This window comes from Cydia pomonella, chromosome 5 (assembly GCF_033807575.1).
Source record: "Cydia pomonella isolate Wapato2018A chromosome 5, ilCydPomo1, whole genome shotgun sequence".
NCBI lineage: Eukaryota > Metazoa > Arthropoda > Insecta > Lepidoptera > Tortricidae > Cydia > Cydia pomonella.
Window position 1 is genome coordinate 11,721,810 of NC_084707.1, and position 15,267 is coordinate 11,737,076.

Consider the following 15,267-nt stretch of genomic DNA (forward strand, 5'->3'; position numbering starts at 1 on the left):
TCTTTCACTTTTACTCTCACAAAGACTTGATTAGAGTGACAGAGAAAAATGCCCGCAATTGACGAACTTCGATTTTTGCGGTTATAGCCCTGATGGAATCTAAATAAATAAAATATCCGACGGAGAGCTTAGGAACTATTATTTAACGCTGAAAGCTGGTTACCTGAAATAGTTCTGCCATAAGATTTTCCTCCTTTTAATTATCCGACTTCAAAAAAAAAGAAGGTTCTCAGTTTGACCCACATGTTTGTATGTATGTATGTTTGTCCGCGATGATCTCGTGATTTGCTGAACCAATTTTGATGCGGTTTTCAGAAAAGTGTTATATTCTAGAGAAGGTTTAGTATATATGGATGGTTTGAAAAAATAATTGAACCCGATAGGTGGCGCTGCTATCGGTATATCGTCAAATTTGATTTGCTGAAACCGATTTAAGATGAAATTTTGTGTGTATATTTGTATAAGTGCAACGGCTTCCTAGATGGTTTGGAAACACCATTGGATCCGGTAGATGGCGCTGCTGTCGATATATTTTTCTTTCTGGAAATATCTTGAACGACCTAATTTAATAGACTAGACATTGATTTAGGTTTTAGGTTCATGTAATCAACTTGTGCGAGTGGGAGTGGCGTAAAAGATAGTTTTTATCCCAGAAATAATCCACCAAGGGAGTGAACATTTTGGGTGTAGGTTTGGTGTGGGGAATCAATAAACGATGAATCGATTCAGATGAAATTTGATATTGATAATATACTTTGAGTTGTGGGAAAGGTCATATAATCGTTTTCATCCCCGAAATTATCACGTCAGAGTGTAAAATGGAGGTGGCAGTTTATAAAGGGAATTAATAATTTCTTACGACTTTTATCATTTAACTTTTTGTAAGAAATAAATAATGCTTAAGCATTTTTGACCAATTAGGTAGTCATCCCTTTAGAGGGTGAAATTTACAAATTCTACGCAGCCGAAGTCCGGGCAAACGCCTGGTATCTATATATTCATAATTATAACCCTAGGCAAACTAAATCTTAGTTACAATAATACGACGAAACATTACTTACTTTACTCTTTGATCTAAACCTAATAACTATTTACAAATCATTTAGCAGCGAAACATCATCATCTCGTTTATTGTCGAGGATTGCTAACACTAGTAAATAATAGCCCAAAACTAAATGTAGAACTATGGAAGGTAGAGGCAAGTTATCAAGTTCGCACCCAATATATTAACCAAGTAGCCGCCATAGAAGGTTATGACAGTTCAAATTAACCGAGTCGCGGCGCGAAGCGATCGCGAGTGTGGACTCTTGCAAGTTCGCGCTTCGCGTCTCTTTTGACACGGGCCAAATACCGACAAAAAACGGGGAATAAGGCGCGAAGGCGTGAACAACCTGCGAAATCGACGCGAGGGCCCTCCACACTCGCGTTCGCGTCTTCGCGCCTCGATTCGCGCACGAGTGTGGAGGGCCGTGTACACAATAAGATAATAATAGAGTAGGTGTAATAAGTACTTGCAGCTCATAATCTCTTTGGAATTGTTCTTCTTTTTAGCCTTGTTCATTTTTATCAAAGAATATAATACTCACAAGGAGAAGAACGATAACTCCATACAAAAAAATGTCCCTTTCAAAAGTTCGTTTATACTAGTAGCGCTCTCTTTGTATCTCAGTACTAAAATTGACAACCGGTTTAGCCTGGCGGGTTTTGGTAGGTAGTGACCCTGTTCTAGCTAGTGGTTCTGGGTTCGAATCCCAGCGACGGAATTTCTTTTTGTATTTTTTAAATTTTTGTTTTTGTTGGGGTGAGGTTTTTAAATTAGCATTTCACAAATAAAAAAATATTATGTTACATATTAATCAAAATCACAGGTATCTTTTGTACTAAGAGATAATGATATCTGTATTTTGAAGTTTTTTCAATATAAAAGGTAACAAAACAGTTTATTATCAAGTTATAAATATTTTTATTCCTATATATTAGGATCAAAAGAGCTTAATTCGTTCGAAAAACATACAATAGGCAGGAAAAAAGTCATTTTCTATACAAATTTATGTATCGGACGGGGCTTGTTGAACTAACTGTGACACTTCCTTATAATTAAATTAATATTAAATTAAATAATATTAAATATTACATAGGACATTATTACACAAATTGACTAAGTCCCACAGTAAGCTCAATAAGGCTTGTGTTGAGGGTACTTAGACAACGATATATATAATTTATAATTATTTAAATACTTAAATACATAGAAAACACCCATGACTCAGGAACAAATATCCATGCTCATCACACGAATAAATGCCCTTACCAGGATTTGAACCCGGGACCATCGGCTTCGTAGGCGGAGTCACTACCCACTAGGCCAAACTGGTCGTCAAATGATGATTATAATATCTACATACCTATATGAATTTTATTCAATGAGACCACAGGTCGGTAATTTCGGTTCATTATTGCTGTGGCTACCAAATAGTTAACCTATCCTGTGCGTATGATTATTATCTTTTGTTTTTTTTTTTAAGCGTTATTTATGTTTAGGTTGCCTATTTATTAGCGCAATTATTTCAGGTTTGTAACTTTGTAACCAAATGAAAATCCGAACGCGAATGTAAACAGCAAGCGTGGATCCCCCGCGAGCCCCTTTGACTCGTGCCCGAAAAGCCGCTCAGGGCGGCTACCGGGAAAATCGAATTTCATCAATTGCGGGCATTTTTCTCTGTCACTCTAATGACGTCTTACTAAGAGTAAAAGAGAAAGATCCCCGCAATTTGCGAATTTCGGTTTTCGCGGTAGGCCTCCTGGGCCAAGGCACGAGATAAGTCACGAGCCCACCGTTTACATACGCTTCTCGTAGCTCGACTCGTGCCTCATCATAGCGCTTTATCTGTTACTGCTACTGAAAGTTCCATAAGTGCATCTCGTTCGGTCATCAAGCCCCTCCTCCGTTTCATCTGTATATAGATTATAGAGGTGCCTCTATGGTCGCATTTAATCGATTACAATTTCTTAAAGGACCGCGAAAACCAAAATTCACAATTTGAATGGAATCTTTCTCTTTTATTCCCACTAAGACGTAATTAGAGTGAGAGAGAAAAATATCCGCAATAGGGAGCGTGCATGAACTGTAGGCGGCAGCACAGGAGCCGTCAGATTTTTGGCGCGAGGCGTAAATGTGATGTTTTTTGTTCCGATGTAGCCCACAAGATGGCAGAACCTACTATGCACAAGAAAACACTTGACGTGTAAATGTGCCTGTTTATGGTTCCGATTCAGACCACAAGATGGCAGACCCTCCAACGCGCACGGTCCCTATTGACGAACAACGATTTTCGCGATTATAGCCCCGACCCGATTTCGGGCCCGAGAAAGAATATTTTGCCGTTTCACCAAATATCAGCACATCGTTTACAATATTTTAATTTTAAATGTTTGATTAGCAGAGAAAGCGCTATGATTGTTGGTCCTTGTCACAGTCTCATTTTTTTTATTCCCCACCGTAAATTTTAGTATGGTTTATGGTGGGCAACAAATAATCCGACCAAATTACGTAGGTTATTTTTGGTATATTGTCAGGAATGTTAAAACGTGGTTTTAATTTTGCGCACTGCGTATGTTCTGTCCCTGACGGACGAACGCGTATAGCCCATCTATGTGATCCACTATCCTACCATTTATGTGTGACACTGACAGCAGTGTTATCACATCTAACAACTTTTGGGTAGATCTACCTATTTTGCCTGCGTTCTACCTATCTACCTCCCTCGGCCTGAAATCTACCTATTTTTCAAAATGGTACAATTGTAAGTAATTCTCAATACATGTGACGGAACTCACGGAATATTACTTAATTTCTACCGAATTTAGATTCGATGTAATGAAAACTTGCCAAAGAAACAGATTATACAAGCAGATTCATTACCTACAAACAATGGAAATCCTCATTTTTGTTTCGATTTATTTAATAAACACGTGTACTAACATCACAATATTAAAGACTAATAAATAATTTGAAAAATTGTATACACATTTTTAATCATAAAAATGTTTATCATTTTAAAACCACCCATTTCTACCTTTTTTTTGCACCGTTCTACCACTTCGGCAAAATTGTATGTGACAACACTGACTGACAGTTTCGTCTTAACTTAAGACTCGTTTTATAACGTCAATGTCAAGATTGTCAAGTCAAGTCTTCAATTTCGTTTCAAAATCACCACTGCAATGAAACTAAAAAGTGAACCAATATTTTATAATTTTTAATTTCCTTCAATATTTTTTTAATAATGGTACCTGTACATGAAAGTCTTATAATATTAAAGCAGCTGATATTATTTTGTTAGTGAGACCAAACTAACAATTCGGCAAGACTTTGGAAGTACAGTGCATTATTGACAAATAGTCGTCACTTGCCCACCGTCGGTAGTAGGAGCATGCAGAGCTGGTTCTTTGCCCAGGACCGGAAAAAACCGAAATTTAGAATTCCTCCGAAATCGCCCGCCAAGCTACCACCGTCACCACCCAAAATGTATACCGAAGAGTGGAAATTTAGTGTATCCGTTCCATATGCTAATGTTAGTGCTCGAGATACCGTAGTTATTACGGGGAATATACCTCAGCTGGGAGAATGGGATTATTTGAAAGCAGTTCCACTTGAAAAGGAACCAGGTAGAGATGTGTGGTGTAACACTATAACTATCCCAAATACATGCGAGATTTACTATCGCTATGCCGTGTGTACCTTCGATGACCATAACAAAGAAGCAGTCATTGTGCGATCCTGGGAGACCAATGTTCGTCCTAGAGTAATCAAGGAAAACACGCGTGAGCCATCACTAGATGTCTATGGGCACTATGATGGTAAGGCCAGGATCTGTAGGGGATGGCTCACATGTCAAACATTACTGCAATTTAAATTTGTTAAAAATCCATTAAAGCTTAAGACTCGTTTAGCAGGGAGACTCATGAATATAAAAGTAACTCCAGTCAACTTAAGTTTTGGAACTGAAGGTCAGATTGAAGATTCACTAAGCACTGATACTGCTGAGGTCCCCACCGGAGTTTCTGTAGAGGTGGCTACATTAGATAATGATGCTTCTCTTTGTCAACTGCACCCCCAGGAACAATTTGGAAAAGAGTACAGACCTAATGATATTCTTATTTTCAATATAACTGCACAGAAGCTAGATAGTGTGGCTTATTTAGTTGATTTTTATTGCTATAGTACAAGAGCTTCCTCTCAGGAACCGCCATGTCATGTTGGTTACACTTACATACTGCCCAACATGTTTAAACCCTCGGAAGGAATTTTAGAATTGCCAGTCACATGCAGCATCAAGCACAGACCTCTTGGGACAGTGAACATTCAGTATTTAACTATAAATCCCATGTCAGACTCTAAGCTTAACTCTTTTGAGGTTTCATATGCAAAGCATTGGGATCCTGCATGGACTGGGTTGGAAGTAGGGCATCGGGGACTGGGAGCTAGCTTCAAAAAGAAAGAGTAAGTTCTGTTAAATATTTTGTAACAAGCCTCCTTGATTGGATGATATAATAAAATATTAAGTGAAACGTTTTAATCTGATATCCATATATTGTTCATAAAGTGTGTTTAATGTCACTATCTAAGTATAATTGGGCATCAAAGTATAACATGTTGTCACTGATGCGGTATTTTAAAGGGACATTGTGAATGTATTGCCACTAGCTGTGCATATTTCAAGCCTAACTTTTTGCTTGGCATTACATGATTGGATTCAATTCACTGAAATGTATATAAATAGTCAAGTTGATGTAAATCCATGGTCTTCTTACAATTACCTGTTACCCATGTCATTTGGCAGACATTCCTACAGTTTATTTAATCATATATTTGATGCTCAATTACAAATGTCTGTTTAAAATGTAATCTGACAATTTTCAGAGGAAATTCTATTCGTGAAAATACCATAGCTTCTCTTAAACAGGCAGCTGCAAGTGGTGCAGACATGCTTGAGTTTGATGTTCAGCTAAGTAAAGATATGATACCAGTTATATATCATGACTTTTATGTATGTATTTCTATGAAAAGAAAGAAGGAAGTTGACTTCACAGAAATGCTAGAATTGCCTGTGAAGGACTTGACTTTGGAACAGCTTCAGAAACTTAAGGTATAATTCTGTGACTTTTCAAAAAAATTGTATTTTTCAGACTTATGTTTACATTACTAAAACTAGTTTCCACTTTATTAAAAGATAAAGAGGAACTCTCTAAAAAGACTATTTTTAAAGAGGTAATTTTCGTTTTATAGGTATACCACTTAGTTGAGGGACGAAGCCATGAAGCCCTCTTTTTTGATGAAGATTTAGAAGAACACCAGCCATTTCCAACTTTGGAATTGGCATTAAACACTATAGATAGCCATGTTGGGTTCAATGTTGAGCTTAAATGGACCATGGAATTGGAGGATGGCACATTTGAGCTGAATAACCCATTTGATATGAATATTTACGTTGATAAGGTGAGCAAAAGAATGAACTGCCCAAAAACATTATTATAGGTAAGTATGCTTTTATTTTTTGACAGCTGCAAAAAGTGTTAGCCACAAACAGCTGCCATTGTATCTAGGCAGTGCAATGCAGTACTGTGGTGGTGGTCGTTTTTGAGTCTGCATTGCATTGGCCTTGTTTAAACTGAAATATTAATAATTATTTTTATGTGACCCTATTCGTCATTGCTTGCATTTTAAAGCATTTTAATCAGCTGGAGTAGTTATAATACTATGATATTGACACAAACTTTTTGATATTCCTTCTAGGTACTGGAAATTGTTCTGAAGCATGCAGGATCGAGAAACATCGTGTTTTCCTGTTTCAATCCTGATATCTGCACAATGGTCAGAAACAAGCAAAACAAATATCCTGTTATGTTTCTAACTATCGTAAGTAGTATTTGTTTGCTTTTGTAATTAGTATAAGTATATTGTATATTTTATTCAAGACATGTGCACATATTAATCAAAGCATTTATTCAGAGCTTTACAAGGCATTCAATAGAAATGGTTTATATTATGTTAATATTTTCAGGGTGTAACAAGTAGATATAAGCCATACAGAGACCCCAGGTGCCTATCAATTCCGGCTGCGGTACAAAACGCTATTAGCTCAGACATTTTGGGCATAGTTGTGCACACAGAAGACCTGCTCAGAGATCCTACCCAGGTATTTATTTATTTAGATAATTCTCTAACTCTAACAGCCTGCTTAGGCATTTTAGGCAATAGTGACTCTACCTATGGAGCAGGAGGTCCCGGGTTAGAATCCTGGTTTATTTGTGTGTTCATCACAAATATTAGTTCCTGAGTGATGGATGTTACCTATGTTACATCATAGGCTAAAAGTATGGGTATTGTTGTCTAGTGGCCTAAAATACAAATTTTGCTTAGTTAGGGGCTAGGTCGATCTGGTAAGGTTGTACCTAAAATCTTTATTAATTTTCAATGCTATACATACTTAATTGATCATTTGGCCCAAATCATTATGGGGTAATGCCTTACCTTGAAATCCTATTGCCCTACTTAAGATATACCATCGACTTCGATACTATAGGTATTGCGCCCTACCTGTAATTACGGCTGCCCTATTTTAAATTTAACTCTGGGTACGGCCCTGGCCAAGTTCTGTCACAATTAATCTTGTGACAATATTTATGACTGGACTAGGTATAGACGCTATAGGCACAAATTAACAATGCGAAGCTGAGTAAAAGCATGTAAAAATGCTTCTCGGTTGTACCTCTTTATTTATTTGTTGTCTTTTGGCTGACCCTCGCTACAACTAGAAACAAACACTACAATGTCCCCTTCACGGTCGGCACGTGACTATAAATAATCTCTAGCTTCGGATAACAGTTCACGTGGGAAAACGACGCAAATACGACTGCGTCATGCTTTTGTACTATTTATCTGTACTTTGCAACGCTGCTCACATAACAAAACTGCCTTTTCATAGTTTGTTCAGTATGTAACAACGAAAATGGGCCACTCTTTGTATGAATGTTCTCATTGGTCTTGATGAGGCCGAGGGTTTTTCCAACTAATAACGGTAACGTTGTAATAACGTCTACGTAAATTCTTAAAGACTTCAACAAGGTTTCTTTTGGCTGGCAAATTTATGCCTCTGGGATTTCTAAGGTTAATATGTTCGCCAGTGGTATTTACAGTGATAGTCGTAGGTACAGTCACGCTCCCATCTGAAAATATCGGTACAAAAAATGTGCCAAAAATATGTATACACTACCTTAATATATGGGCAATAAGGTCGTGTATACATATTTTTGGCACTTTTTCGTATCGATATTTTCAGACGTGACCGTACCGCTGAATTTTAAAGTTTAAATTTAATTGGCACGTACGGCTATTAACGCCGCCGAAGCGTATGCGTCCCAGGTCCCAGACAATTTGGACTATAATTTAGAATTTCAAGGTTATTAATTCAGTAGCAAATTTTTATTATGTTTAACAAAGGCGAACACGAAGGGATTAAATCTGGGGGCACGGCAGTGCCCCCGCCAAGACGAGCAAAGCGAAGCGCAAAGGCACTACCTACCTTTTCTCGAAGTTTTGAACCCTCATAACTTGGGTTTGGATTATAACAGATAAACAAAAATCTCAGGATATAATGTCAATAGTGGACTTATTATTATGCATACAAAATTTCAATGGCATAGCTCTCATACTTTAGATTTTATTCATATCTAAAAAAAACCTGATTTCGTCACTGACTCACTCACTGATGATCATCCAAAAGCCTTAGGGTAACTCCTGGAGTCCTAGGAAGCTGAAATTTGCTATGTATAGGGATTGAGATCCTGATATCCGTCAAGTATAGGATTCGGATCCAACTAGTCCTAGGATCCGGATATTTCGAATATTACGGATCCGATAAATATGGTCATAGACCTATAGCAAAAACAATTTTCGAATGAAATTTATGAATGATTTCATACCATTTTGTCATTTAAATATAATAGTACCTGGGCGACCGAGCTTTGCTCGGTTATAACTATTTATTGTAATATGGTGGTGTATAGGTGATAATCTTAACTACATTTTTTTACTAAATTAAACTTGTCTAAAACAATAAAAATTAAAAAAAAAACTATTTATAAACTTGAACATATAAAAAAAAAAAGCTGGTCACCGGGCGAGATTCGAACCCGTAACACTCGTTTAGCAGTCCGCGTCTTATCCCGCTGGGCCAGACGGACAGTGGCCGGCAACACGAAATTAGCGATCATATTCTGCGTCGAAAGAAAAACGCATGACAACTCGAAAACACGCGTTTTCCCAAACATAAGACTAATCTAGATCGATTGTATACCCCCAAAAACCCCCATATACCAAATTTCAGCGAAATCGTTAGAGCCGTTTTCGAGATCACAGAAATATCTTATAGCTTTAAACGAGCAATTCTTGTATATATATATATATATTTTTTTTTAATTTTATGACGGATAAAAAAAACTACTTACTAGATCTCGTAAAAACCAATTTTCGGTGGAAGTTTGCATGGAAATGTATATCATATATTTTTTTTTAGTTTTATCATTCTGTTCTTTTAGAAGGTAATTTTATCACTTTAGAAGTGTCTCTCGCGCAAACTATTCAGTTTAGAAAAGAATGATATTAGAAACCTCAATATCATTTTTGAAATTAGTGAGGATTTGCCTAGTCCAATCTGTAGGTTTTGGCTGTCTCTGCATCAAGATGCGAACCGGAAGTAGTTATTTTAAATTGTAATTAAACAATATTATTGTTTTACAGTTATTTTACTTTTTACACTTTTGTGTCATTTCACATTGTATAGGTAGTTAAAATTAAATTCTCTGTGTATCACTTTGTTTTATATGGGTGCTTGCTTGAAATATTCATTAATAATATCAATTTATTTATTTTTATTCATTTTTTAAATCATAAATCATATATTTAAATAATAAATAAATATTATAGGACATTATTACACAAATTGACTAAGTCCCACAGTAAGCTCAATAAGGCTTGTGTTGAGGGTACTTAGACAACGATATATATAATATATAAATATTTATAAATACTTAAATACATAGAAAACACCCATGACTCAGGAACAAATATCCATGCTCATCACACGAATAAATGCCCTTACCAGGATTTGAACCCGGGACCATCGGCTTCGTAGGCAGGGTCACTACCCACTAGGCCAGACCGGTCGTCATATTTATTTGTAAACATAGGTTTTCACAGATCATACAAATGTACATAAGAAAGTATCACTATGCTTAGCCATTAGACATACAAATATTTATCTTACAAGAGTCATAAATAAAACTGATGATTATTTAAGTATTTTTATTTCTTTAAGTGTGCCGTTTTACCTTGTTTTCCCCTAGGTATAATATTCATGATATATTATTATCTTTTACTTGAAGATTATATATGAAGATGTCATATCTTCATGTCCAATCTGCTCATTTGGCACACTTTTGTCAGTTACTAATGTCACTATATCATTAATAAATGATAGTTAGGGTAGGACTCTGGTTTGGGTATTTTTTTTTAGTTTTTTAGTTAAAGTTTTAGTTTAGTATCTAGAGGAAACGATGTTTTTCTCTGCAGACCTAAATTTACAGAGTGACTAACAGAGACTGGTGTTATAAAACGCACTGGGTCAACGACCGGGTGGGTATATTATAAGATCATAACAACCAACAATGGCGATCGGTAGCAAAAGATATTCTTTTCATCAATGTCATGAGTTCATTGACGTCTATACTGTTGTTTTTCTACCTACATATGGTCGACACCAAAGATATCAGTTGAGTTTAGATCCATCTTTTGTATAATCTTTGATACGTTAAAGAATGTGCACTCCTATTTTTACAAGCTTTTATTTAACTTGCGTTGTACAGTCAGCATCAAAAGTAGCGTATCAAATAACGTTTCATAAGTATCTACATTCTGTAACAGCTTAACAAAAAGTGATGTCCTTAATATAGAACAACTAAGACTGTAAAAGATATACTTTTGAACGCGAATTTTAGAAATTTATCTACTTACATTTGGAAAAGTTATCCGGAATATCAGATACTTTTGGTGCGTTGTTTCATCCGCTGACTGTACTTATGTGTGTACGGGTCAAATCTTGCAAGTTAAATTTGACCCACTTACCGATTTCCGATGAAGCTGAACATTTGTATACATATGATATGTAAGTTGGATGGAAATGCAATATTATGGTACCATTGGTACCATCGACCTGATCTTATGATGGACACAGGAAGTGGTCATAGGAACTCTGTGATAAAACAACGCAACATAATGTTTTGAGTTGGTTAGAATTGACTTGATGAGTACTATTTAGTTTCCTGTTGAAAGAAAAGTACAGTCAGGGATAGAATCTTGTATCTAAAATGATTTTATCACAAAAAATCTTTTTGTAATATTTTACGGTCTTACAAGTACAGGTAGATACCTCCTTAGTTAAAATAAACTTACAATATATAATTTAAATTTTCAGGTCAAGTTGGCGACGGACGCCGGATTGGTGATATTCTGTTGGGGCGACGACAATAATGACAAAACTACCATCAAGAAACTTAAAGATCTCGGTCTTCATGCTGTCATATACGACAAACTTGACCAGTACATCACCAAAGAAGTTAAGGTAGTTATTCTTGCATTATCTTCCAAATTTTTATTTTTTATTACTTTAGTTCAGTTTTTCATATATATGTTTTAATTAAGTATTTGGACTTCAAACGAGTGTTTCCTAATTGTTCTATTCCACTAGAAAAATAACACTATACTCAGGCATAGCCATTTTGTCAATAGAAAAACGCGGCAAATTTAAAAAAACGTAGGCGCGAATGGTTGATCTCCTATAGAAATTTTAAATTTGCACCTTTTTCTACTGACCATCTGGGTGTGTTTCAGTTAATATAACCGCTACTACTTGTTATTTGTCGGTTCGTTAAGTTTCTATAGATACCTATAGAACACTCTGGAATGACTTCTAAACCACGCTAACACGTAGGTACCTATGTATATTGCTATTACTGCATTTTTGTTTTTCTGCTAATCACTCTTCTGCACTATTTATTTATATTTATTTTTAACTTACTAATGTTTTAGGTGTATCGCGAAAGAGGGAAACCTGTTGATATTACAATCAATTTTTAGCGGCGCATATTCAACGTTTAACTAAATTTATGCTACTTAGCACTAAATTAAGATCGATTCTGATTGAAGAAACGAAATCCCTCTTGACCCACTAATCTTGATTACGATTTTATTTTGTCCCGCTTGCTTTAAACGATTTAACTGGCTAAACAGGAAAGCATATTCCTGATGGAAGCGCGCGAATCCCAGCGCGATGTCATTCGCCTGGCCGCGCTCGAGTCGCCCGCGTCCGCGTCCGCGAGCTGCGCCTCCGTGGAGGTCCCGCGCGACGCCGCGCGGCCCTACCTCGACCTAGCCGCTCGCTTCGCCGCAGCGCCCTCCACCGTAACCTCCCTAGAGTCCCTCGCGTCCACCGACGACGAGGATAGAAACTTGAAGAGAAACCGGGACATTATCGCTTGCATTGACAAAGAATCCCAAGTAAAGGAGCAGCGCCACAACTTCCAAGGCCTGTTTCCGGCCGGCGACAATAAGTCCGCTAGTATGAAAAAGTCGCGAAAGAGTGACGCTGAATGAATTTATCTAGCCTAGAGCTTGCAGCAAAGTATGTTTTTGATTTTATTTTTTGCTCAATTTGTAGTTAATTATTTTCATTAAGGGCAGTAAATGCGGATCGCTTTGCTTGATATGACCTGTTTTAATTGCTCTTAAAGTTAGTTTTACTTCATCTGTACAGGTATTAATTTTAAATTGTTTCCAGTAACGTAACACATTTCTTTTCTTTTTTTTTTCATAAATCGTAATTAATAGATTGCATTGATTTCTGGATACTTAATGTAATATTGCCATTGTTTGAATCATGTTAAGTCAACTTATAATCTGCAACAGTACAACTGCTTGCAATATTCGATATCATAGTTACCACTTTATTAATTTTAAGTCATGGATAACATTCCCAAAATATAGTACAGTTGTAAAATTTTTGGCATCAGTGTCAGGCTGTTAGCTAAGCCTAAAACTCAGTCAATAACTTAAACTTCAATAAAAATTATATGCCTTCAACTCTACAAACCTCTCTACTTTTTGTGTTAGCTATGAATATTATTATTATACATAGGTAGTATAAAAATATAAACAATAATTTGAACTTGATTATCTGTTAAAAATATAAAGTAATAAATTAAAGAGTAAGAACAACAATAAAGAAAATGAACAATGATCTTGATCAGTAACCCGTCGTAGATTTTTTTTTACATTAATAACTAGTTTTTTGTAGGATGTACCCATGTACCAATACTTATTAGGCGCTCATGTCACATTTCTGAAGGCGATTATCTTCAAGTCAATCTGCTCATAGTTGAGGAGTGTCTTTTCAAAAGGGCTTATTTGAAAAGACCAGAGATGTGGAAAATAGTTTGTAAAAGTATTTAAATACAGAATACAAATACTTCTTTGATATACTATTTCAAAATCAAAATACATACTAGTTTTCAAATTTGCATTTAAAATACTAAATACAACATAGGTATTTTCATAATACTTTGCGATAAAAAGTAATGGATTTTTAAGTGATGGTTTTTAACGGTAAATTTTTAAAACCAATTAGATTTGTAATGTTTTACAACTTATACCTCTCTTAGGTTGGTGAAAACGCTTCGTTTGTGTTTTACCAGGGCAGAAAAGTTTGTTCCCCTTTCGTGCCTTGAAACCCTCGCAACGCTTCCACATTTTTAACCACTCGTTACGCTTGTGGGCATGTTTACAAAACAGATTCACCAATTCCATGTTAACTGAATGAGAGCGGTGCAAGGATTGTAACGTCAGACGGGATTGTAACTCCTACCTACTTTACCTACTAACAAATATTTTGTATTTTTAAAATAGAAAATTGGTCCCAAAAACTATTTCAAATAAAATCCAAAATAGTTTTCTTCAAAAGGTAAATACAAAATATGTATTTTGCATTTCAAATAAGTCACATATCTGGAAAAGACACTCCTCAGTTATTATTTAAAAAAAACATCTTTATAATTTGCCTAATAAAGCCCCTCTTATACTATATATAAATTAATATATATATATATATATATATATATATATATATATATATATATTTATAATTCATTTCTAACGTTACGGTTTTAATTGTGTCGAAAGATGGCAGTAAAATTACGTAACTACAAAGTTTTCTTTGACAATACACCTCTAATTCAAATTATCTTTGATCTAGACATGACATCTCAGTTCTACCTGTATCCTACTAGTAGCGAAAAGGTACCTTACGGCGGTTGGCGCTTAAGTCGCGTAGCACCGTATGAATATTGGAGCATCGTTAATAACAGCGTAAGCGCCGACCGCCATAAGGTACCTTTACCCGTGGAATGTCACCTATAGTCTGTAGTGGTTAATGTAGTGTAAAAATATTTTACATAATGTCAATATCCAAAGAGGAAAGTGGGGACTAGGATTGTATGAAGAAGCGGTCGTTCATTAGCCTCTTAATTTAATATTAAAACTTCGTGATCCTCGCACTCCTCCCTGGCTCTGATGTCTGTGCTGCCACCTAGTGCACGTCATTCAGATAGCTCTTTTTTTTGACGCCTTTCGCTTTCCAGCGATAGACTTATCGTCTGGCGTTTACTTCGTAAGCCTCCTGGATCCTCGAGGCCCTTTTAAAGTTAAAGTTAATTTTTTTTTTTTTTAAAGAAGACAAGGTTCCAAATATAAAAACAAAACTAAAGCTTCTAAGAATGAGGAGGTTAGATGAGCTGACTCTAAATTAATTTTATTAGTGGCTTATTCTTGCTTCGTTTCTGTTTGCCTATGAAACTTTTATAGAACAACATTGAAAGAACATTAATTATCCTTATTGTTTATTTGTCTGTGATAAGTAGTGGTCAAGTTTTTTTAAATAGATAGTAACATTCATAATTTTAATTATAAGATGTAGGTATGGCTAAATTCAATATTTTTCTGTATAATTTTAAAATTTTATTAAAGTGTATTTTAACGTAACATTTGTTTTATTTTTCAAGTGCATATGTTTTGGTTGAACAATTACAAGTTGCTTATAGGGGTATAGTTCATGACAATCATGACATCCACGATGACGCGCAGATTAGTCAAATCTA

The 15,267-nt window shown here is 35.7% G+C and overlaps 1 protein-coding gene across 1 annotated transcript; it reads left to right on the forward strand.

Moving 5' to 3' along the window:
• The first annotated feature begins 4,051 nt into the window (after positions 1 to 4,051).
• On the forward strand, positions 4,052 to 15,151 carry LOC133517709 (glycerophosphocholine phosphodiesterase GPCPD1-like). The gene is made up of 7 exons (XM_061851080.1): positions 4,052 to 5,503; positions 5,924 to 6,149; positions 6,290 to 6,499; positions 6,797 to 6,919; positions 7,065 to 7,199; positions 11,535 to 11,681; positions 12,350 to 15,151. Exons 1-7 carry the CDS (start codon positions 4,434 to 4,436, stop codon positions 12,710 to 12,712), a joined length of 2,274 nt encoding a protein of 757 aa, XP_061707064.1. The 5' UTR covers positions 4,052 to 4,433; the 3' UTR covers positions 12,713 to 15,151.
• Positions 15,152 to 15,267: the final 116 nt, after the last annotated feature.

Excerpts from the sequence above, each read along its gene's own strand:
- LOC133517709 (XM_061851080.1), top strand. The coding sequence starts at position 4,434 with ATGCAGAGCTGGTTCTTTGCCCAGGACCGGAAAAAACCGAAATTTAGA. Across the intron at positions 6,150-6,289 it reads AACAGCTTCAGAAACTTAAG|GTATACCACTTAGTTGAGGG; the intron begins GTATAATTCTGT and ends TTCGTTTTATAG. Across the intron at positions 6,920-7,064 it reads CTGTTATGTTTCTAACTATC|GGTGTAACAAGTAGATATAA; the intron begins GTAAGTAGTATT and ends TAATATTTTCAG.